Source organism: Vanessa cardui, chromosome 8 (assembly GCF_905220365.1).
Source record: "Vanessa cardui chromosome 8, ilVanCard2.1, whole genome shotgun sequence".
Classification (NCBI taxonomy): domain Eukaryota; kingdom Metazoa; phylum Arthropoda; class Insecta; order Lepidoptera; family Nymphalidae; genus Vanessa; species Vanessa cardui.
In genome coordinates, this window is record NC_061130.1 from 6,246,206 (window position 1) to 6,271,324 (window position 25,119).

Sequence of the window (25,119 nt, forward strand, 5' to 3'; positions counted from 1 at the left end):
TTGGTTAAATGAAAAAAGCACGAAACAAAATCTTTATTTTACATGTACGAAGTGGGAACGGCTAGGTAGTATAATTATATTCATATTCCGTTCATATGACTACGCCATACTATATAAGTAATTTATTTGTGATTTTACATTTAAAATACTGCCTGCGTTTTTTTCTTATTTGGCTCACGTTTGATTGGAGAAGAATACCTTCGAGTAAAGTCCATTTTATATTTCAACAACACAATGTATTGCCAGAAATCTCCCAATTCTCAAGAAATCTATAATACCCTATTATTGATATATTTTTACTAAAGATAGTATAGAACGATATTTATTTTGTAGACCCAGAGGTTGCCAGAGAATCCCTTCAGGCATAAAGATCTTTGTTCCAATTTGTGGCCAATAAAGTCTTTAAAGATATTTACTTAGTAAAATATAGTTACTAAAAATTATTTGTAAATTTAAAGATTTTTCAAAAAGAACATACATATAACATTCTTTAAAACGATTAAATTTTCTTACTGCCGTCAAATAATAGTTGCGGTGGTACTTTTTTCTATTTATAGAAGAAGTTACTGGAATATAAAATGCTGTGATATTATAAATTTCTGCCTAATAAGTATATTAATGGAAGATTTTCTGATTTAATCGTTTTGATTCTTACAGTGCAACTGCTATAATAGCAACAGTTTACTGACAGCAAAGTTCACAAGTTTGTATCGTCACCTTGAGACGTTGAGAGATAAGGGGTCATGTGCAGTCTTTCATAGAATGATTTTCACGTGACTGACCATAGTTTAAAACTTTCCACTAGCTTCGTAACTATCTTGATTGCGTTTCGCACGTATCTCCGGATTTCATCGAATCAACGTCTCCCGACAAATATTTCCATTAAAACCAACTTCTTATTTCACCTTAATGCATCTATGTACATAATAAGGAATTAATATCTTTTTAAATATTTTTTGTATAATATGTGATATAAATCTTAAGTTCACTAGATGCACTAATGCCGTAATGCTCGATGCATAACACACACAGATCGCAGTGTCCCGTACAGGGTAGGTTTTATTAATATTGGTATTTAGCGGTTAAGAAACATTACTAAGACATCTACAATCTACATTTATCGGTGGAACTTCTGCAAACTGTGTACCCACCACCGCACTGGGGCACACGCTCGAAAGTTTTCCTAAGAGAAGACTGAGCTCTTTGGCTAACATAAGGAGACCCACCAACTCTTGCTTAAGCACACTCAAATACAAATAAAAACCATGTCACTAAATATTTTAACACTTTTTTCTAAATATAGGATTCAAAGGTTGATTTCTTATTTAATGTAGTTATATGTTATGCTGTGAGACACTCCGCCAGGACAAGGATATAGACTATTACGCAATTGATGGCAACAATACAATGGCACGATCTCCAATTTATCTATTCGCACAACCTCGAATAACGTTATTGAAACGTTTTCACGAGATTACGTACGTATTACAATTTAAAAATAAATCAATCACGAAAGAGCGTCACGTAATAACTCGAATAAAACTTTATAAATTCACAAAAATGATTATTATAATGTATAAGAACGCTTTACCTATAAATCTCATTTTGGAGGTAATTAATTAAAAAATATCGTCTTCTTCTTTTGAATGTCAGATCAATGACGACTGAAAGCGAAATGTCAATATGTTTCTATCTCTTTTTTATGACGTAGGTGGCAAACGAGCAGGAGGCTCACCTGATGGAAAGTGACTACCACCGCCCATGGACATCTGCAACACCAGGGGGCTTGCAGGTGCGTTGCCGGCCTTTAAGAAAGGAGTACGCTCTTTTCTATGATCTAAAGATGGCTTTTAACTTAATCTATAGATTAAGTTTTAAGAATAATATATTACATGAGAACTAGAATGTTAAATAAAATGACCGGCCATCTCGTTATTAATATTTTTTTTGAAATATTATATATCTATAAAAAGGTAGCAAAGGCATTCATCATTCATTTAAGTAACATTCGTTATAACATTCAATTAAATCCTGTAACGCGATAATTCAGTCCTTTGATTTAAGAGCGATTAATAGCAAATAGCATTTACGAAGATTAGCAATGATAAATTTAGTTAATATATGATATGGATAACGTTTGCAATTATTTTGATACGTTAATCTCCAAAGCAGAATATACATTAAGATGCATATATTCTCCCATAAGTCCCAAATCACCAATGCCATTTATGTATTAGGAATAAAAGCGGCCCTATGAGAAATTCCGCAAACAGTATATTTCAACGAGTAATAATTGTATCACCTTTCTCGCATATTGTAAAAGTACATATGATACCTAAATCTTTTTATATTCACTATTGCTGCGATAATTAAATTTATTTGGACTTCTAAATTATTGTCTAAGATGGTACTTACTGTATTTGATCTAATAATTATTCTAGCATGTGGGGCAAATTTTGTAGGTTAATATTTTTTAACAGATCAGCAATGACAAATATACACGGGTCGTATTTAGATTCAGCTTTAGAAATTAAATGTTGACCAATGGTTATTAGTTGAAATATATATAAGGATCACAATTTGGTGAGGTGTGGTGGTAGCTTCACTTAATTGTTAAATGACGATTCAAAAGTGCTTGTAAAAGCCCACTTGAATAAAGTATACTTTGATTTTGATTTTGTTCACTGTCTATCGCGTGCATGATACAACGGAGTAGCATGAATTAAGATCTGTATACTGAAATGGTGTTACATGTCCGCTAAGCCTACCAGCAGTGAGACACTTAATGTATGTAATGGCACTGAAGGGCAAAATGTGTGAAGGACAAATAAGTCAAAGTGACTTGAATTTTGGCCTTGTTCTATGACTTTTTGAGTATATTGCGCTTCTATCTATTAAATAATTTTTATCTATAGAAAACAGGCTGAAAAAAGTACTGAGGGCGTAAAGGCAATCGTAAACATTATAGAAGAGAGAATGAAAATGAAAGCAATCTTTATACCTTAAACCTGTCAATAGATGCTAAAAGAATATGTCGTTTGTGCTTATAAATAGAAAGGCTTAATTATCATTTAAAACGAAATACAACAGTTCAAATAATTCCTACCTTATTTTTCAATGTTGAACATACAAAGCAGAGTCTCAGTGGTAGTACTCACAATTTAGGGGTAATGTAAGATAAATATTTGTACCAATTTATTAGGTTTTACACGACTCTATTTTTAACTTTGATATAGATAATAAAATAATAATATAAATTTCGGAATTTAAATGAACATTACACAATAAATATATCATCTTTCTGACGGCATCGATTTGTTGAGTAGACTTGGCTGCTCAGGGCATAAAATGCACAAGTTTGTAGGCAAACTCAATTACAGCAAATGTAAACGATTGGATAAAGTTGAGACGAATTGCCAATGGCTTCACGTGGTCTGTAAGACACGTGAATGCTAACACAACCAAGTTAAACTTTGGACTTAGAATTTTGTAACGAAAACATTTACAATATATAAATATATATAAAATTAAAAAAATGTAAACAATGTTTATACATATGTTCCGAAAAGACAAACAAATCAAATATATTTGCATTACCTATCTACATATTAATGAAAATTTATTAATTTTTAAACAATTGTACACAAATGTTTCATATCTTATATATGAATATATACTTTTGAGTCCAAATCCACTGTATTCAACCTGTCCTGGATGTATTATGGTTACAACAAAAAGTCATCGAAACTGAACTCACAAGCAAAATTTTAACTCCAGAGGAATTGAAGACGAGCAAGGGATTTAAGGAGTCGAGATGGCCCAGTGGTTAGAACAGGTGTATCTTAAGCGATGATTGCGGGTTCAAACCCAGGCAAGCACCGCTGTTTCATGTGCTTAATTTGTCTTTATAATTTATCTTGTGCTCAGCGGTGAAGGAAAACATCGTGAGGAAACCGACATGTGACAAATTTCATAGAAATTCTGCCACATGTGTATTACACCAACCCGCATTGGAACAGCGTGGTGGAATATGTTCCAAAACCTTCTCCTCAAAAGGAAAAAGGCCTTTAGCCCATCAGTGGGAATTTACAGGCTGTTGTTGTTAAGGGATTTAATTCGACTTTGACCTGAACAAACAAACATTGCTAGTCAAAAACAGCTTATACATAATGTGCTTTATTATTCACACTTGAATTTGAATACGATACAAAGGTGTGTTTTTTAGTAATCGATTAAATTTGTAATTTAAAATTTATATACTATTTTATGTTTTAGTAAACCGCGTTAATTTACATAGTCGGAAAATTTCTTAGAATTAATTATTTAAATGTGTACTTATACTTTTGTGGTTAATTAGAAATTTGTATCAGATCAATAGAGATCAATTTATATAGTTTAAATCATGGATAGTTAACTACTGTAGTTTTTCTTAATGTGAGTATTCTATCTATTTTTTTATTTATACTACCTACTTTTTTTAAACGAAGAAACTGACTTGTCGTATTTTCTAGATTCCATTATGATTACACTGTTTTTTATAAAGTGGATGTCTTAATCTCCAAGCATATTAAGTAAGATTACTTTTAATATATGGTACAAATATACAACACTTCTGACGCAAACATAACCCTCATTGACGAAACAATGATACATTGGATCAGATAAGTTTCCTCTTTGAAAGATAACAATTTATGTTTATAATAATAAATAAAAATGGCGATCCAGTATAAAGAATATCTACAACAACAGTAAAAATATTGTCTATGTCATAAAATAACCTGCTGTATACAATATAATAGCACCAATAATAGCAACACAATCACTGCGACTAGCAATGCTAAAAAACGAACAATAAAGACAAAATTTATAAAATATCGCTACGCAATTTTTACTAACAGTAACCGTATTTAAGTAAAAGATATACAATCCCACAGAACTTACTCTGGTTAAATTAATTAATTTAAAATTTCTTAAAATTAAATATTTAAATTATATTTAATTATAAATAGGTCTAACATTAAACGATGAACAAAAGCATTCACTTTACATATTTCACAGAATTCGTTATTCGATTACCTAATTAATAAACAATCTACATCTATAAAACTTATTGATAACAATTACTGAATGTCAATCGTTATGTTGTTTTCACGACGTATAGATCGTACAGTTTTTAATACGACGTACAAACAATTCGTACGTGCGCATATTTAATCGAGTAAATATATAACCTCATTTTCATGTAACCTTTTTTATAGATAAGGTTCTTTAGCGTGTTGTGTCTATAGATTATTTTGTAGTAAATCGTAGGGCCAAGTTAGACGCTACGTGCGACAACGTGACATGTCAAAGTGTATCCTAATGACTGTAGATATATAGTCGCTGTTAACAAAATTCTCTTTGCAGTCTTACGAGACGTCTAAATCCGACCGCAACCCGCTAAGTGCTAACTGAATAAACCATATTGGTGAAATAAGTTACAGTGCTATTCCTTCGAGTCAATTATAGTGAGTATCGTGTTTTGTTTTATTTCAAATTATTTATTTGATTTATTTTTTTTGGTAATTAATTTAAACTATTATTTTTTTACATATGACTTTTAAGTATTTTAAATTAAAAAGTTTAAAATATTTTTTGACACGAAAATAAACTCATTATTCGTATTAAGTAGTTATAATATTAGTTTTTTCATAATTAATAAGATTAATTAAAGTGCTACGAAACTTCAACTTAATAAATTATAGTTGTAAATGTAAATAGCGGTCAATCTTTTTAGGGAAAAGCAATTGTTTTACGTGATATAAAAATATTGTATGTATCTGTAAACATCGCATGAAAGATACATGAAGGATTAAAGCAAAAGGCGGAAGTTTATACGGAAATAACTCACTGCAAATATTTTCATATTTTATAAACATTTCAATACTGTTTAGGTAATTTATAAATACGCAAGTAATTTATTAAATTTGTTAGTAAATGAGATTTACGATATTACACTCAGCAAAGTTATAAAAAACTTAAATCATAAATAATTATTTGTCAAATAATAACATAACTTGGGTTATTTATTTAAAGGAGCATAATTATACAAGCTGTTCACTCTTGATCTTTATTTTAAATATCAAATTCATAAAAGCAAATGTATGTTTGCGTGCGAATATTTGGCATTCAATTATAAACATGAAAAATAAATAATAAAATAAAAATTCAAGTATCAAAACTAGTTGTGAACTTGCGAACTGTCATATAATTTATCAATTTGAGATGATTGCTGTTGATTGTCCACATCGTGATCACGCCACCGTGGTCGTGAGTCACAGAAACATGGAATTGTAGTAGAATGTGCAATATATTGTTAACTATTTGACAAGTGATAGTTATTAGTAACTTTCTTTTCTTAACTTAATAAATACGCGTACCTCCTCAATTTAATAAATAATTATTTATCATCATTAAATGAGTAAAAAATACTATTTTTTTTTTCATATGATCATTGTTAACGTTCTTAAATTATAATGTATTACGAAGATCGCGACAGTTTATTGTTGTACCTCTTAACAAAATTCTAAAACATGACAACCTTAAAAAAGTTACCTACGGGAAACCGACCACTGAAAATATAGTTTTGTTTTAACGTGCAAATGTGCATGTAATTATACTCAAGGTTATTTGTTATAAAAACTTTAACAATTATTTAGTTTATTAACACAACATTATATTGCTGCAGCTAGAAATTATTTTGAAATGAGTCTTAATTCCCAAAAATTATGTAACTTGTGTTACAAAATTAAAATATCGGACTTTGACTTATATAAATTTAAAGTTAACAACTTTGTTTCTTTAACTAAATATACATACATAGTGTATATATAGTGTTCGTAAGTTTGGTTCTATTTACGTGATCCACTGCGGGATATAGACCTCTAACGAAGCGCGGTAAACCTTACATCCATATCTTTCAAGCTAACCCAATCGCAACACAAAAACAATCTCGTCAGACAAACAAGAAAAGAAATTCAGCAAAATCTCAAACTTGTATATGTCAACATTCAAGCCTAACATTACGGTTTTAGTCGGTGATCTTTTATGAATTAATGAGACAAAAACAAACATTATTTAAATACAATAAGCACAGCGCCAGTGATGTACGCGCCTCTACCGAACGCAAACACACCATATCGCATGCCTTCCGTTATTTTTCACATGTTTATTCAAATATTATCTATCTCTTTAACGTCAGCTTATAATTTCAAAGTATAATAAGCAATTGTTATACATGGAACACTGCCTTAACTTATTTATTTTGATAAGAATTAATACGCGGGACAAGTACATTGGGTTAATGTTATAGCACAATATTTTATGTTTTAATAATGTGTTCTAGAAATTATGTATATAAGGCTTTGATCTTTTTTCTGTAGACATTTGTGTAGATGTACAAATCTTACATCAAAATTTCATGTACCTATTACCTATTAAACAGTTTTTTTAAGGCTTTCTAACGAAATATTTGTCGGTTACGTGCTTTCAATAGTTAATATAAATCCCCTTTTTGGATTTGCTTAATTATTTGTATTGATGTGAATCATTTACGGCTATTTAGCGTAGCGTAGAAACGTCGACCATTCCCCACAGAAGACATTAAACCTGATTATAAAACCAAGAAAAAACATACTTGCAAGTGACATTCAATATTATAAATGTTACTTTAAGATCAAGGTAGTAAATCGGACTTATTAACTGTCTATACATACATACTATACATACTATAACATAGTATGTGGATTCAACACAAATAAGCTAAATTTATCTTACAACCCGTAATATGCCGGATATGGACCTAAAGTCAAGTAACAAACCAAATAGTAAAATTAGACTGGATAGGGAATTTGTCCTATTTTTCTTATACGATTTTCCCCAATGTCGCGAATGTCCTTTAAATAGCGCGCAATGGTAACATATAAATTCCTGGAATTTCATGATCGTACTCTGCGATAAATTTCGAGTTTGTTCGTACAGTACAGCTCTAATGTATAAAGTTTTGGCTCAATCACATAAACAATGCGTAAAATGGTTCAAATATTATTAAGCATGCAGATAAGCTTTATAGTTAGTCTACCGCCACTAAACCACTAAGGCCCCTATGCGGGATTTAAACATGTTTGTCGATATATTGAAATATGTTATATAAATTAATATATTTTCAATTATATATTATCATCGCCACAACGTAAGAGAACAAAATAAAGTTTTGCGTCACCCTTTTTTTACATACACCATATACTAATCGGTCTGATCAAAGTTTTATATTACTGTTCACTACATACATATTTATATCTAAAAATAAAACAAACGACACGTTTCGAAAAAAAAACATGTTTATAACTAAAGATTTACTTCTAAATCACAATGTTATAAATCGAAATATGTATATTCAATTATTTAGCGATTGTTTTAACTGTTAGTTCATTTAACGAGTATAAAATAAAAAAACAGATTTCTTACGTTAATTATTATTCAAAAACAAGTAATTCTCATAGCAATTGATTCAATTTCGTCATTTATTTCGATCGTAGTTAACAATCCCAAATTATTTCTTGAAATTTCCTCGAATAAACTGCATCTGACTATTGAATTCTCAATTTTATATTGATGGCTTTAGATAGGGTCCCAATCGTTAGCATCGGGAAGTGATTACAACAGGGTGACATTCAGTGGTGGCGTAAGGCGTAGGCGGTGTGGGCCTCGCGGTGCAAGGGGCCTCGCACTTTAATCTCTCGAAATTTAATAAAGTACAACATAACATTGGGATCAGAGTACTGTAAAAAAAAACAACGGCCTCGCAAACTGCATCATGCAAAACTTAAGATTCGATCTTGCGCCACCACAGGTGACGTTTAATACGATACGATAATACAGACAATGTTAACTTAAATTAATGTTAAGTTCATTGGGACTTATAAAGATCAACACCGAATTCCTTCCGGAGAGTAATAAAAAGGACTCGAATATAATCTATAAAATAAGTTAATCTAAGCTATAAGCATACGCATAAGCTATAAGCATAAGCTACTGTATTTCATAAATATAACTTTCACATCTTCTAAATGGTAGCACCAATCTTCTTTAGATAGTCAAATATAATGTCATTAAGAATTCAGAAACTAGAAAATTATTATTCAGTTTGTTTTTTTTTTCATTATTTAATTTTATCGGATAATAATATAAATGAAAAGTTCTAATATAACTAAATTAACAGCAATACATTAAAGTAATTAGATATATGTAAATCTATTTTATTTAGATCAATATGTTCATTTCCTTAGATATTTCATAAAGAATAAAATTGTTTTCCACACTATATCATTCGAATGAATACTTTAAAAGATATCACTGACTACAAATTACGTACAATGAAAAAAAATCTCCGCTGCGAAACGGCGCTCGGATAACTGGCTATAACAATGACATTTTGACCTCGCCAGTTAAAACCACCCAAATGCTATTATAAAAGCCCTGGACAAACTTTATAATCTAAAGGATGGGATACATAGCGGGGTTTTTTAAATTTTTTTAAAGTTCGTAAATGAAAAATAGCAACAATTTCCATCAAGCTAAAATTAAATTTGTATAAGAAACGTACGTAAGAATTAACCGGTAAAAATTAAAACGTAAAATCTTAATAATAACCTATATTGTAAAAAAAACTTTTATTCTGCTTGTATAAGACGCGTCTGTATTGTCAAAAATCGATACTTAAATTAACGACTTGGAAATAAAATTTCGGAATTCATGTATTTTTCTCATTTATAATTTTGTTTCAAAATCAAATAATTTTTGATAAAACATAATATTGGAAAGGCTCTGAAAACGATCTTTTTCATATAACACAAAATAAAACACAAATCAAATTGTCAAACCGTTTGCTACATAACATAATTTAAGTTAGAATATTTCATACCATCAAAAATGCATAATATAAGTTTCATTTTAATTATTTATACGAGTACGTCTGCGTTTTGACGTCACTTACGAACAATTTACTTAAATTCAAAAATCGAACGACTGCATTACAGAAATAAACGTTATAAATTACGTACAATTTCATAAATTGACTGCAATTCTTGAAAGAATAATGTCAATAGTTAACAGTAATTTTAAATCGCAATCTGAAGATAGGAACTTCCGCGTTGCATAGATATATCACATTGACATATTGCGTGTAATTGATAACACTATTTTAACGTACCTAATAACCATAACAACTGATATATAGTAGAAAGAATACATCGATTTTGCCTAAAAGATCGCGGATTGTAATACTCAAAAATATCACTCTTAAAGGGCTCTAACTTTTGCATTATAGTAGTTCACTTCGTACAACATCGTTCGTAATGAAAAACGTCATGAGGAAACCAGCGTGAGTCAGATGATTTTCCGTTGCATGTGTTCTCATCAACATTTAAACACCAAACGTTCATAAAAAATATACAAAATAAAAATTATCAAGGCGGAGAGGCGGAGTAAACTCCGAAATCCGCGGGCTTAGCGTTCACTTGGATAGACGCCGGACAGAAAACTTCCGACTTCTAAATGTAAACAATCTGAACAGAATTGACAATACAATTACTATGTGGCTACAATATATTCTTAATATAGTAAAATAAATGAATCGTAGAAGTTTATAATTGATTACTATTTGGATATCTAAGTCCTCTTGGCTTTTGCTCCGTAGTATACAGGTATAATACCAGCAATTCTTTATCAATGACTTCATATATAAAGAAATCGTTAAACAATAATATTGAAAAAATATAGATCTATATTGCGCAGTATTCAATATTAAAATTTGGTTTACATATTTTTGTCATATTTATACATGGTTACAGATTTACAATTTCGTTTCAGTAACGTTACTATATTTATATGTTATGTGTATGACTTTGACGGTCCTGAAACAACAACACACGAATGTTTGTAATTTAAGGTTAATTTTTCAATACCATTTGTTAAAGACAGACATAAGGTCGGTCGTTTAGGTTTGCAAAAGTCAGCTATGGTTCGGAAAGGGCTTTTAGCTTATACCAACACTTCGAGTTGATGGATAGCCAGCCACACGCAGAATTTCGCCAAGTTATTTAAATCGATTTCTCTGCTATAATCCAAAAAAAATTAAAAACAAGTAATAAGAACTCTTTCCCATGTTATTTATTATTACACATGTAAACAAAAAATTGCGATTAAACAAATATTCCGATGATAACAAATTAGCCAAAGAGGATACGAATACAAGATAAAGATTTATATTAAATACCTGTTTCTGATAACAAAACAACAAATACAAATGTTGAATAATATTCGCAATGATGTAAAAAAATGAACTATGTGGAACTTTAATCAGATCGATTCACTCACAAAGGCGCGCCCCTCCAGATAAATCCACTATCGTAACGCTTTCGTGTGTGTGACGCACGTACTTAAAAGATGCATGAGTATGTAAAACGACTACGAAAAATACGACAACGTTAATACAGCAACGAAATACAACGAAATACAAATTCGATTATATTTTTGAAGTTTATTATAATAAAAAGTAATTACTCTATATTACTTACACCCATGCGTCATAAAAATTAATAAAATTCTTCTTAAAACCCAAATATGGTTAATTTTAAAATACTTAGTTTAAAAACGAAAAACACGGAGTACTATTTACTTGTGTATTTTATAGAAATTAAATTATCATAAAACTTAAGCTAAATCGTTTGAATAATAATTGCAGTGTCGTGATTAATTTATTAATTAATATTTCCATATAATAAAATTATATATTTTTGATTTTGTAATAATTGCATTTGATTGAAAAACTTATCTTTAAGCTGACATAAATACATCAGCCAGTTTAATTTATATTTATATTTACGCAAATATTAAAAAACCCGCTTAGAGAGTTTAAATTAAACACTAATTTTGATTTTTATAAACAGTTACTGTTTTATTTTAGCAGAAAATGCCTCCCCAAGGGCAGCAGACGGGATCATGGGTTCTATTCGAGTCGGATTTGAACAAAGACGCCACCACGCCGATCGTCCCACCTTCGGCTGAGAAAAGGAAATGGGAGATTGTTTGGAGAAATGTGATACTTTTCGTCTTGCTCCATATCGGAGGAGTATACGGCGCCTATCTGTTTCTAACGAAAGCAATGTGGACAACTCGTCTGTTTGGTATGTCTATTAACTACCATTATTATATCGATTTTCTTTTTTGCATTTTAAAAGTTTAAGCGTGTCATTGATATTATTATTACATTATATTTGATTAAATATACTTGAACTGCGCAAATTCTATTGATATATTTACATTAACACGCAAAAAAATTGTTAAACAATTCAAAAACAAAAAAAAAAGTAATGTCGTAGATACCATAATATATTAGCTTTAAATATATTAGCATTAAACCGAATTTACAATGAATACCTGTTATATAATTCGAAAGAACCGGTTATTTTAAATTAATTTACTAATTATGCGACTTCCTTGCAGCGGTGGTACTTTACCTGTGCTCCGGCCTCGGTATCACAGCGGGCGCGCACAGACTATGGGCCCACAAGTCATACAAAGCTAAACTTCCCTTGCGTATACTACTGACTATTTTCAACACAATAGCTTTCCAGGTGAGTTACATTACACTATAAAATTTAAGCCTCCATCATTAACATTTAAATTATTGAAACATTATTAAATTGGAAAGCCATACTGCATACATAGTAGGTACTAGTGTGCTAATTAAATTAAAGCAAAAAATAGAAAATATCGCAGAGTTATACCTAACCGTATTTATTGCTTGGGTATGATATTCGTACCTGTGGAGGGTAGCGCACGGATGCAAAAAGCTATTTACAATGAAAAAATGCGTCAGAATTTTAGCCATCACAGAAAAAGAAACGATGCATTTGTATTAGAGTATATTAAATTAATAGTTGCAGTATAATTAGATACTGTAATTTTTTTTTTTTGATTTGGTATACTGCCAAGTTATTTCTCGTGCTTCTGTTTTTAAGTTTTCTAATTCATCTTAGAAAGGAAAATCGTCTTTTCTACCTTGGGTACGGTTAATTATTTGCTGTTGTAGTTACTTTTTCCAGCTTTACATGATTTAATAAGGGTCTTTATAAAAAAATTAGATTGATGTTTAAACATAAAAGTTAAATTCAACGTTTTCCGGCTTTAAGAAACATTGGAATTCCCGGATTTTTTCTACTGTAATATAAATGTATTGTAAATATAAACTTTCTCTTGAATCACTCTATTGACGTAACAACAACAGCCTGTAAATTCCCTATTCTCCTAAAGGCCTCCTCTCCCTTTGAGGAGAAGGTTTGGAACATATTCCACCACGCTGTTCCAATGCGGGTTGGTGGAATTGCAGGTTTCCTCGCGATGTTTTCCTCCACCGCTGAGCTCGAGATGAATTATAAAGTCAAATTAAGCACATGAATCAGCTTTGCTTGCCTGGGTTTGAACCCGCAATGATCGGTTAAGATGCACGCGTTATAACCACTGGGCGACCTCGACTCTTATTTTGCTGTTGATGTAAACCACATTAAAATCCTTCGCTTCAGATCTTAGATCTTAGACTATTATAATATTATAGATTTACAGAGGGCATTGAATTTTATACTACGTTGATATATATCAAGCTAATTAAAGTCAGACTCAAAGCTTATTACGTAATTACTAACAATGAAGTTTTGCAATTCGTATCTTCACACGCGAAAATTATTTTAGTATTATTGTTTAAACCAAATATAAAATGAATTCTGTATAATATAATTATCGATTTAAAAATAACGCAATCTGTGAAGTTTAAATTGAAATTGTTTCATTTATAATTGTATAGATAATAAAATTGTACGCCATAAATAAAACACTTTAAATATTTTTGTATCAGTTTCCATAGCTCAATAACGAGTTAACTCTCAAATCTAGAGTCGAAATAAATAATTCCGTGGAATCATATTGTAAATTAATTGTAGACATTTTTTCAAACAGAATTATATGGATATTATGGTATGAACAATGTTAAATGAAATTTACATTAAAAATTACGAATTACCTGGTACTTTTTCGTTAGGTGTAATTACAAATAACAATATCGGTATTAATTTAATTAGGTTATGATAATTGACTCTTATAATTATTTTAATTCAGTAGTTTGAAATAATCTATCTTATATATACCTTAAAAAAAAGTTCACATTTGTCACATTGATGGGTCTCTGTGAAGGGACTTAGCCAAAATGAAACAAGAATTCTTCTCATTTTTCTTTCAATATAAACACTCTATTTAGAACCTTATTGTACTCGCGCGTAGCCAGGATAAGAAGCTAGTATTCAATAATCATAAAAGAAAATTGCATTTGCATTTTACCATAACAGTAAGCTGTGAAGAAATAACACATATAGGCTATTCCGATAGAAGGGGGAATGAAGATAAACAAACCGTTAGATTTACGTAATCCATGTGATTTGATAATGACACAGTTGTATTCCGCATCACTACCCGTTTTTGATTAATAGATCTTGCTTCACAAGCATTACTCCATTCAACGAGTTATATTCATTCTTATTATATTTTCAAAGTTCCGATAACAGCTTCGACGTCGTTCAAGATAGATTTTTATCGAAAATCCATACCGAGTCTCGAAAATTATTCAAGTTCTCAAATAAAGTTCGTCTCGGATAAAATATTGTTTATGACTTCTGTTCCCTTGCGGTTGGAATAGACTAAAATTAAATGTCCCACATTTATTGATGACTGTAATGCAATATAAAAGTAATAAAGATCATTCAGTAAGTAAAACACAAAAGACTGTTATGTAGAAAATATACAAAACGATAAAAAATATGTTAATAGGTTATCATGTTAATATGTAATTCAATTGAATATTTAGCATATTGGATACATGTATATCAAAGCATATTATGCCAATGTCACGTGTCACGCAGAAGGTACGAAGGAAATTGATAATTGAGGTCAAGATTACAAAAATTATTAATCTTTGAAACAGAAAAAGAATACTAGATTTTCTTTGTTAATATTACTAAGATCGACTTAGAAATTAAAGTAAAACAATTAATAATAACAAAAAAAATCTTAAATGATTGTTAATATTACAAACCATATTGGGATGGATTATTTGAAGTGACACTAAATGTCAGTATGGCCGGGATAACGTTCATTTTTCTCACTTTATTAAAACACTTTTTCATTATAACTTTCAATTTTTTTTAATATAAATATACTAATAAAATCTTTAATTTATTAAAAGGAGCAATTAATCGAAATTTGTTTAAGTTTTGCGAGGTAACTTTTGTTAATGATGATAATTCGTGAATCATAACTCTATTTAGGGTACAATTTCATCATTCTACTTAACTTTGGTTATTTTAACTTAATTTTGATATAATACATCATTCATTAATTTTGATATCATACAATAATCGTAACACAATTTTACTTAAAATGAAAATTAAAAAACATTAGTAGTTGTTTGAATTTTTGTTTGAGTTTGAGTTCGTATATTAATTAAAACTGAAAGCTACCTTTTATTTACGGTGGCAGTCTGATTTGTGAATGACAGTGTGGGTAACACATTATCATCAATTACTGCAATACTAAAGAGCCATACTGTAACGTATTGCTTTGTTGCAGAGTAAATAGTGTCAATTAAAAATTGACGAAAGATACTTAATTCCCATGGATTGCAACCCATTAACGACTTTAGCGTCATCAATATTTATGTAGCTATATTATATGATGATTAACATAACTTCCTCGTCTGACTTCGAAATAAAAGAAAAAAATTTATAGTTCATTCACCTTTGCAGGACTAAGAGACATTCAATAAGGAATAAGATAAGCTGTTTGATTTCTGCTCATTTATGCAATCTCGTGTAAAGCACGTCGGTCGTGATTAATCTACGCGTGATACATGTCGTGTCACAATTCTCCGAATGTTTCCGGCCAATGTCAATTTCAATGTCAAGTTTTATCTAGAAATTGTTGTATTTGTTTATAAATCATTAATTTTAATAATATTATGATACTCTTTGACTCTAACGTGTCATAAATATAGTTGTTGACAACTTAAATTAACCCAACAAATAATAATCAAAGATTATGATACTGTCGGATATCGATTACTTTGCGTATTTTATGCGCATTACATTATGTACCTACTTATGATATTTGTTTTGAATTCAAATTAGATAAAAAGATATACCATTAAACTTATGATAAATATTTCATTATCCTTGATAGAACGGATCTTAATTTTTAATCTCCCTGGAAAAACGAATTAAGTCGATTTCCACGTGAAGAGTACAGAGAAGCCCTCTAGTCTCTTCGACGCTACGGTATGACACGACTAAATGGTTTCCACAACTCGCTTTCGATAAGGCGAGTGACCGCGACGAATGACAAATTAATACTTAATTACTTAAGAGACTAGTATTACCCCTTAAGCTTGGAAATCAGGAAATTGTATAATCATGCTTTTGCTAACAAACAGTGGCTAGAATGATTCCAAGCTAAGTGTGTAAGCTCAGCCGTCCATGTTCACTCTCAGGCCCAAAATCTATTACTTTCTCTATCAAGAAATACATTTTCACGTTTATAATATTACATAAAATCACGACCGTAGTTATTAATTATTTACAGATATCAATAAAATTAAAAGCTAAACAAAACGAATAGGTATTTGGCAATATTTAAAATACAGATCATTTCAGTTTTAGTATCGATATACCTGTAAACGCCGAAACGACGAAAACATTTTTTATTTTCCTTTTTGGGTGATTGATAGGAATTTTGCACCAAGTTTGTAGGAAATCTGGTTACTTAATTCGGTTATATTACATTTAAAATAATTATATTTTTATTTTACCAGGACTCTGTACTGGACTGGGCCAGAGACCACAGAATGCACCACAAATACTCCGAAACAGATGCAGACCCACACAACGCCACCCGTGGTTTCTTCTTCTCGCATGTCGGATGGCTGCTTGTCAGGAAACATAGGGAAATCAAAGAGAAAGGCCACACCATCGACATGAGCGACCTGAGAGCTGATCCTGTTCTACGATTCCAGAAAAAGTTAGTCATTCATACTGATTGCGATACTGAACTATACTACGAAAGAAATATGGGCCTATCCCGCTGTTTTTCCTTATTATCCGTTTTATATGGGCTCAAGATAAATCAAACCTAAATGCCTTAGTGGTTTATGATCGTTACAGCGAATTGTATACAATGTTTTTATAAGATATTAATTTATGGAGGGATTTGAGAAAGGATATAGAAAGAAGCTTGAGTAGACATCGCCTCGACATCTTTTGATCAGAGTTTAAAATTTATTACAAAATCAATAACTCATTAAGATTTTATCGACATAATTCAGTGGGAAGACTTAGATTGTCCTTTATAAATAAAAAAAATCGATATTTCAATTATTTGAAAAATAAAATTGAATAATTTAAATGTAAAATGTAATCTAAAAGTAGGTTCCCTCACAGTGATAGTTCCAAAAACGCAATAAAAGTTGTGTATTGCTTTTGAATTTTTTCAATTCTGCGTATTTTTATGACAAGAAATAAAGGTTATAAAAATCTTATATTAAAATTACGTTTTTAATATTTCAGTATGCTTGTAATTAAAACATATTTTTTTCATTCTAGATACTATCTGATCCTGATGCCGTTGGCGTGCTTCATTTTACCATCAATCATTCCCACGCTCTGGGGAGAATCGTTATGGAATGGATACTTCGTGTGTGCTATCTTCCGATACGTTTACGTTTTGAATGTAACTTGGTTGGTCAACTCCGCGGCTCACAAGTGGGGAAGCAAGCCTTACGACAAGAACATCAACCCTGTCGAAACGAAATCTGTGTCATTAGTAGTACTAGGAGAAGGTTTCCACAACTACCACCACACATTCCCATGGGACTACAAAACCGCTGAACTTGGTGAATATTCGTTAAACTTATCGAAATTATTCATTGACGCAATGTCTGTAATCGGCTGGGCATACGACCTAAAAACCGTGTCGAGTGACGTCATCATGAAGAGAGTCAAAAGAACAGGCGACGGCTCCCACAAGGAGTGGGGCTACGAAGAACTTAACGACTCGTCACAAACCAAAGTTAGTCAAGATTAAATTTAAAGAATTAGTTGAAAAATACCAAATATTAGGGATGGCTCATATAGTAATCTTTTTCACTTCCTTAGTTCTTTATCTCATAGCGAACGCGCTTTGAATTAGACCAACAGTGAATGATTTGTGATAAATATTTATTGTAAGATAAACGTTTTCATTTCGTATTTATTAAATGTTTATATGGAGTTAGAAGACTATTAGTTTGTTAGAAAATAAAATATTAGGAGTAAAATATATTTCCTTTATCCTAATCCCCCTTGTTAATTTTTTTTCTTCGCTTCGTCGTCCTCGTGGCCTCATACAATACTGAGAACCGTACCCTACATTGCAATTTCAATTAGGCGCTGCGGCCTCGCTATGGCTGCTTTCAAATTAAGTGCTTGTTTGGGTACAACCAATTACGTTTATCCATGGTGTTCTCATAATATTTTTCAGAAACTTTATTCAATTCAAATTAATATGAAAAACGAGACATTAAATTTTCAGTAGTTTTTTCTGATAAAACTATTCTAATAAAATTAGGCCATAGCAGCCAATCTCAAGAGCGTTACCAACTGCACAAGAACTATTACAGGACATAAGCATATTAGTAAAACAGATATGTATATCAAGTGCTCCTACTACTTTAGACTGTTACTAAATTATTGATAGTAGAAGCTAATAATTATTATTAGGCCGAGATTGGAATCCCGGACCCATAGTATAAATTAAGCTCTAAATCCAACGAGGTACTCACTACTTTTTTTAACATCTAAACCGAAGGCTTAGACGTAATATATTTCATTAAATTTACAAGATCTTATTTGTAACAAATATTATTTTAATTATGAATGTATGAAGTTACAGGGAAATGTTATTTTGACCATCCTGTAGAGTTAACTGTTTTCACGAAAAGCTAGTAAGCGTAAATAGTATCACCCTCGCGCTGTTCAGTTTGCTGGACGTCTGTTCAGAAATAAAAAAAAAAAAAACATAAAACAAAAAATGTTACCCAATAACAGTACAGAAGCAAACAATACTTATTCGTCGTACGGAATTGGCCTGTCGTTCTATGACGAAAAAATTACGTATGAAGAAAAAGATTTAATTAAAATTTTACTCAGCGTTTTCCTCGCGACCGCTATGGTAATTAGTTTGGTAGGAAATGTCTGCACATGTGCGGTGATCGCTCGCGATAAGAGTATGAGAACTCCGACCAACTTCTACCTCCTCAACCTCGCGATTACAGATCTCACGATAACCGTCTTCGTTCCCGTTGAAATATACATAATTTGGGTACCAGATTTCTATCCATTAGGAAAGGAAGGATGTCGCATACATTTCCTGCTATGGGCCATGGGAAGTAATTGCAGCGTCCTGACAATAACGGCGATAACGATCGAGCGTTATCTCGTCATCTCGAAGCCGTTCCTGCGACAAAGACTCGTTTTAAACTCGCGCGTCTTGAGGATTGTCACTGTTATCTGGATGGTTTCGTGTTCTTTCGCTTTCCCGAGTGTACTCTTTGTTTATTTTGTCGAAAGAAAACAAAATGCTTACTGTTTTTTCACCGTCTCCGATAAGGATAAAGCTTATCTAGTGATTGCGGAATGGCTTTTTTTCTACGTACTACCAATGACGGTGATATCTGTTCTCTACCTGATGATGGCTCTAAAGCTGAAGTCTACTCAATCGAAGTCCAGACCTAACCCAGTTTCCGGAAAGAAGAATAGAGACAAAGCGGTCAAAATGTTGGGTTAGTCCTTAAATTATTACTTTAAAAAAATAAAATATTCATAAAAAATATAAATTTATAATAATTTTAATATTATCAAAGTACCTTATGTACAAGCACTAAACCGATTGTAAAATATGACATGTGCTTTATGCAAAGGTATCCAAAAATATCAAAATTATATTCGATACAGACGGAGTTACAAATAACTGATAAATAAATTTAAATAAAAATAGAAATGGAATATATATATACAATATATTATTAAAAATTCTCTACGAAGGATTTTTAACCAAGTTTCTGATTTACAGCTGCAGTGGCTGCTTCGTTTTTTATTTGTTGGTCGCCATATTCAATTTTACGTCTCATGACAGTAATACCGAATATGAAATATGAGAATCATCATACCGTAAGTATTTTATATTCATACAAAAGTAAATAAAGCTTTTTCTTATATTATACCTTAAAAGCGAACCGCCTCGGCTTCGCATGGGAGCATGCTGATACTAAATATACTACAGAATATCTTAAAACGTTCACAGTTTTTCAGTCATTAGTCAATACAAGTCGTACGTACGTACCTAGATCTTACGACATCACTTTAGAAACTAAAATTATTTGTTTCTCTATACTATGCATTCGCTATGTCTTACGATATCACTAAGGAAACTATGCATGCATATATTATGCATGTATACATATGAACTTTCTTCTTGACTCCAATTTATCTATTAAAAAATACCGCATCGAAATTCGTTGTATATTTTTAAAAGTCTAAGTATGTATATATATGGACAAACAGCGGTAAGCGATATTGTTTTATACTATAGAATGATGATGATGATAATGATCCATCTTAATCATCATTATCATCATCATATTAAATGTAATTAGGCCCCGTATAGCACAAAAACAAAAGATAAATACCCGTTATCTCTAAATATAAGAAATGCGCTTGAATTGATAAAGATACTAATAGATTTTAAGCTTTGATAAATTATACACGTGTGTCCAAAAAAATTAATAAAAACTACCAAAGTCACATAAGATCAAAACTTGCAGAGTATGTTTCAGTGTTCAAGCTGACACAAAAAATACATAGCTTACATGGCTAACTGTTAAGAATTTCCCGTCAATGTCACTGCTGAGCAAAACCTTTTGAGCAAAAATGTATTCTTACTCCTTCTTTTTTTCCTCCTCCGTGTTTTCGTTTTGGATTATTTTAGTGGTACCACTCACTCATATATTGCCGTCAAACAGCAAGTTCTTAGTATTGTTGTGTTCCTGTTTGAAGTTGAAATGGTTATTATTTCTTAAAGCTTCAAGGTCTGTGGCGGTGGTGCCCACTTACCACCGGTGGCCCATTTGCACGACCGCCTAGTTATTACCTAAAAAAATTATCTATTACGAGTTACGAGTCACGCCCTGTAACTACTTTATTTATTTTTAATCCTACTTGAGCGTGACGTACTTTCACGTCATTAGGCTGGCTAACGCACCCTCCAACGATAATTAGTATTGCTGTTTGTAAATATGACTGTACACAAGGCCAGGAGCCTTCATTCAGGGAGGGATTCACCTCTTTTTAAATTTAGTGTATATCATTATGTATATTTATTAAATAAATTAAAAATGATTTCAGCTATGGCGAGTACTGATATACCTGAGTTCTATGAACAGTTACCTGTCAACAGCAGTCAATCCTATACTGTATACACTTATGTCACAAAAATTTGGACAGGCTTTTAAGGTGAGTGCTCTTTTTTAAAGACAAATGATTGTGAGTAAATAGGTACTTTAAAATCGTACCTACGATAATAATTGTATTTTATATTTAAAATATACGTTACACGCGTTGTATCTGACATAAATTAAAAATATAAAACGGTCTGAATAACACGAAATGAAATATAAAAACACCTAACATAAGTACATTGTTAAAATTCAAAAGACAACTTTATTTAAAGTTTCTAAATAAGTATATTATTAGCAACACTAAATAATTAAAAAACAAAAAGTGTGTTTAAATCGACACAAAAAAGCGTATAAGTGATATGGGATTATTCTAATTTTTATTTTATAATTAATGGAAACTGACTACTCTAGGAAATATGTCATAAATATTTAGTTTTTCGTTTCACGTTATTTCGTATTTTCTTATTTAAATTAAAACTATTTTTATTACATTTGCTATGTAATGTGTCCGTATAAACATAATATGTGTTCTATATATGATATAAAATGCTAATCTGGATATATTCCAAAACATTTAGAAGCTGTTAATTTAATTAAAATAAATAAAACATAGGGTTTTGATACTAAAATACGAAACGACGTATTCGAGATGAATGCATATATCTAACATTATTGCTTATACGTCGTCGTATTAAATTTTTTGATGTTTTGTCTCTTTTGTTTTAGGATTTACTGAAGGGAAGAGAGAAATCAAAGCAAACTGGAGCAAATGGACACCTTAAATCTCAGCGAAGTGGTTCGAAAATAAACACGACATCTATATGATTTTTCACCACACAAAACTGTTAATAGTCTCTAAAAAGATATAATAAATTGAACTGAATGCTGATATGCCACTACTTGATTGGTTCTATTAACCTAGCATTACTAATTTCTTAAACTCCAACGAAGTTTTTCCAAATAGTTCTTTATTTAGACTTAAGTAGGTAATAAGTTCCATCATTCTCACAAAAGATATCAGAACAATACGAATGAAATATACCTCTAAATCTACCTCTTGTGTCCATCAGTTTGTGAAAATGGAATGTGAATTCCCGTAGTAGCGCCTACGATTAATACGAAACTAGACAAGTGAGGCGGAGACATTAATTTATTACAAACATAGATTTATGAAAATGTAAAACCAATTTGGGAGATTTATTCTAAAAATTGTTTTAAGAAAACTACATGGTTTTAATTGTGAATTATGGTTTGATTATTTTAATTGCTGGTATTTAAAAATAGAAAAAATAAAGTCCTACGCAAAAATGTGCAAAATAATTATTTTTTATATTGTTTTATTTTACACTGTTTTAAATACACCCACTCTAATTGAAAATTTATTTGTTTCATGAAGGCGCCAAGTTAAATTAAATATTTTTTAATAAAATAATCTGAAAAAAAAAGTATATTATTGATGCCTTTACTCTTAAACGTCTCACACAGGCTGAAATATCTCGCGCCATTCCCTCGTGACTCATTATAATTTGAGGTAGATCGCCGAGGGACACGCCTTCGTAAAACAACAGATCTATACTCAGAATGCTTAGGTTTAAAGAAAAGCCTTGTAAAATCGAATTGACTGTTATTAATCAAAAGGTCGTGATTAGCATTTACTGCCTTTATTTCAATAATGTACTTTTTCTTTTATTATCAGAAGCTGCTTTTTTTCTTTAAAAATAATATGCATACTAATAATATAAAACGTCATATAAGTAATAATAATATTAGTAAAAAGTGGTAATCGTTAATAATAAATAATTGATGAACATAAAAAGTAACAACAAGAATTGTATTTTTTTTAAGTTCTGCGTTTAATTAAGTATATAAGTACAAAATATGTAAGTTAGTACCATTATGATAGTAAATATTTTATTTAAAAATAGTCAGTTCTATTTTTCTTTATGGGTAAGTTGTATATAATTTATTTAAATCTTTATTATACATATAAGTATTTTATCTACTATCATTTTTTTTGTCTTTTAAATACTACTTTTATTTTAAAAACCTTTAATATAAATATTTATAATCTCTAAAATAAGCTTTTCATTAAACAAATTGTCGTATATACTTCGATTAAACTCTAATAGTAAATTGAATATGCATCATCATCATCAAATTATTATTCCAACAAACCACTATATTCAAATTAAGATTAAATATTTGTTAGACGTACAAGTATGACACTTGCTTATTGACTGTCATATCTACCACAATATTTATTTACTAGTCATTATGCAGCTGCCTGGAATCGATTGATCACGATACTGGCACGGCGTCGGTCCCTGAGCGATTTATTAATAATATTAATACAGGAAATTTTGGAAAATGAAATATTTTTCTTAATTTTACACTTATAGACTTCTCACTATTTTTCTTTTATCATTTCGTAGACTATGCTATGGAAATATAACTTTAGACAAAGTTTAATTTTTAATATATCGTCCTAATCCTGCAAAGGCCCCACTGCTTTCCTTAACTTTCTTTATTTTTACTATATATCTCAAGGAAATCTTACTTTACTACGTAGTACATGAATATAAAAATACTTAAAACTAATAATAATTGTAAATGACAAATAACCGAAAAATCTCACATGTTAACAAATTTATTAAAACTGGAAACTTGAATATCATATCTATGATCTTTTACTATTTCAAATATAAACGTATTATTATTGATAGCCATAAGGTGGGGCATGTAAAGGTGGTTATACATATTTTTTACTACATCAATAATGACCACTTAACATCCAATAGATCATTAGTTTACCAAACGGCCAGCCTATATATTTTCAACCGACTTCAAAACGGAGGAGTTTATCAATTCGTCTGTATTTTCTTTTATGTTTGTTACCTCATAACTTTTTACTGCGTGGACCGATTTTGATATATTTTTTATTTGTTTGAAAGCTAGTGCTTCGCATGTGCTCCCATTTTAATTAAGTCCAGTTCTGATAATGGTATCCATATGAAAACGATACAAACAACAAACAACAACAACAACAACAACAACAGCCTGTAAATTCCCACTGCTGGTCTAAAGGCCTCCTCTTCCTTTGAGGAGATGGCTTGGAACATATTCCACCACGCTGTTCCAATGCGGGTTGGTGAAATACACATGTGGCAGAATTTCTATGAAATTTGTCACATGCAGGTTTCCTCACGATAATTTCCTTCACCGCTGAGCACGAGATGAATTATAAAGACAAATTAAGCACTTGAATCAGCGGTGCTTGCCTGGGATTGAACCCGCAATCATCGGTTAAGATGCACGCGTTCTAACCACTGGGCCATCTCGACTCGATAATAGTCAAAAACGATTGAGATCGAAACTTAAATTTGCATTGCATGTATGTCCGCGATAAATAGGTGAATAACTCAAAATTGCGCCAACCAATTTTGGTGATTCTTTTTTTATTATATAGAAGTAAATAGTTCAAGAGTAATTTT

The 25,119-nt window shown here is 30.8% G+C and overlaps 2 protein-coding genes across 7 annotated transcripts; both read left to right on the top strand.

Moving 5' to 3' along the window:
* The first annotated feature begins 5,153 nt into the window (after positions 1-5,153).
* On the top strand, positions 5,154-18,405 carry LOC124531875 (acyl-CoA Delta-9 desaturase-like). 6 transcript variants are annotated; one of them, XM_047106439.1, is made up of 6 exons: positions 5,154-5,196; positions 5,407-5,507; positions 12,008-12,224; positions 12,544-12,674; positions 16,952-17,157; positions 17,739-18,405. In XM_047106439.1, the coding sequence occupies exons 3-6, from the start codon at positions 12,011-12,013 to the stop codon at positions 18,217-18,219; spliced, it is 1,032 nt and encodes a 343-aa protein (XP_046962395.1). In that variant the 5' UTR covers positions 5,154-5,196; positions 5,407-5,507; positions 12,008-12,010; the 3' UTR covers positions 18,220-18,405. The 6 variants fall into 6 exon arrangements, with proteins under 6 accessions (XP_046962395.1, XP_046962394.1, XP_046962396.1 ...); XM_047106438.1 differs by having other exon boundaries at positions 5,155-5,196; positions 12,005-12,224; XM_047106440.1 differs by lacking the exon at positions 5,154-5,196 and adding an exon at positions 5,200-5,218 and having other exon boundaries at positions 12,005-12,224.
* A 212-nt stretch (positions 18,406-18,617) lies between these two features.
* LOC124531874 (neuromedin-U receptor 2-like) lies at positions 18,618-23,283 on the top strand. Its single transcript, XM_047106437.1, has 4 exons — positions 18,618-19,954; positions 20,245-20,342; positions 21,576-21,683; positions 22,355-23,283. Exons 1-4 carry the CDS (start codon positions 19,204-19,206, stop codon positions 22,451-22,453), a joined length of 1,056 nt encoding a protein of 351 aa, XP_046962393.1. The 5' UTR covers positions 18,618-19,203; the 3' UTR covers positions 22,454-23,283.
* Positions 23,284-25,119: the final 1,836 nt, after the last annotated feature.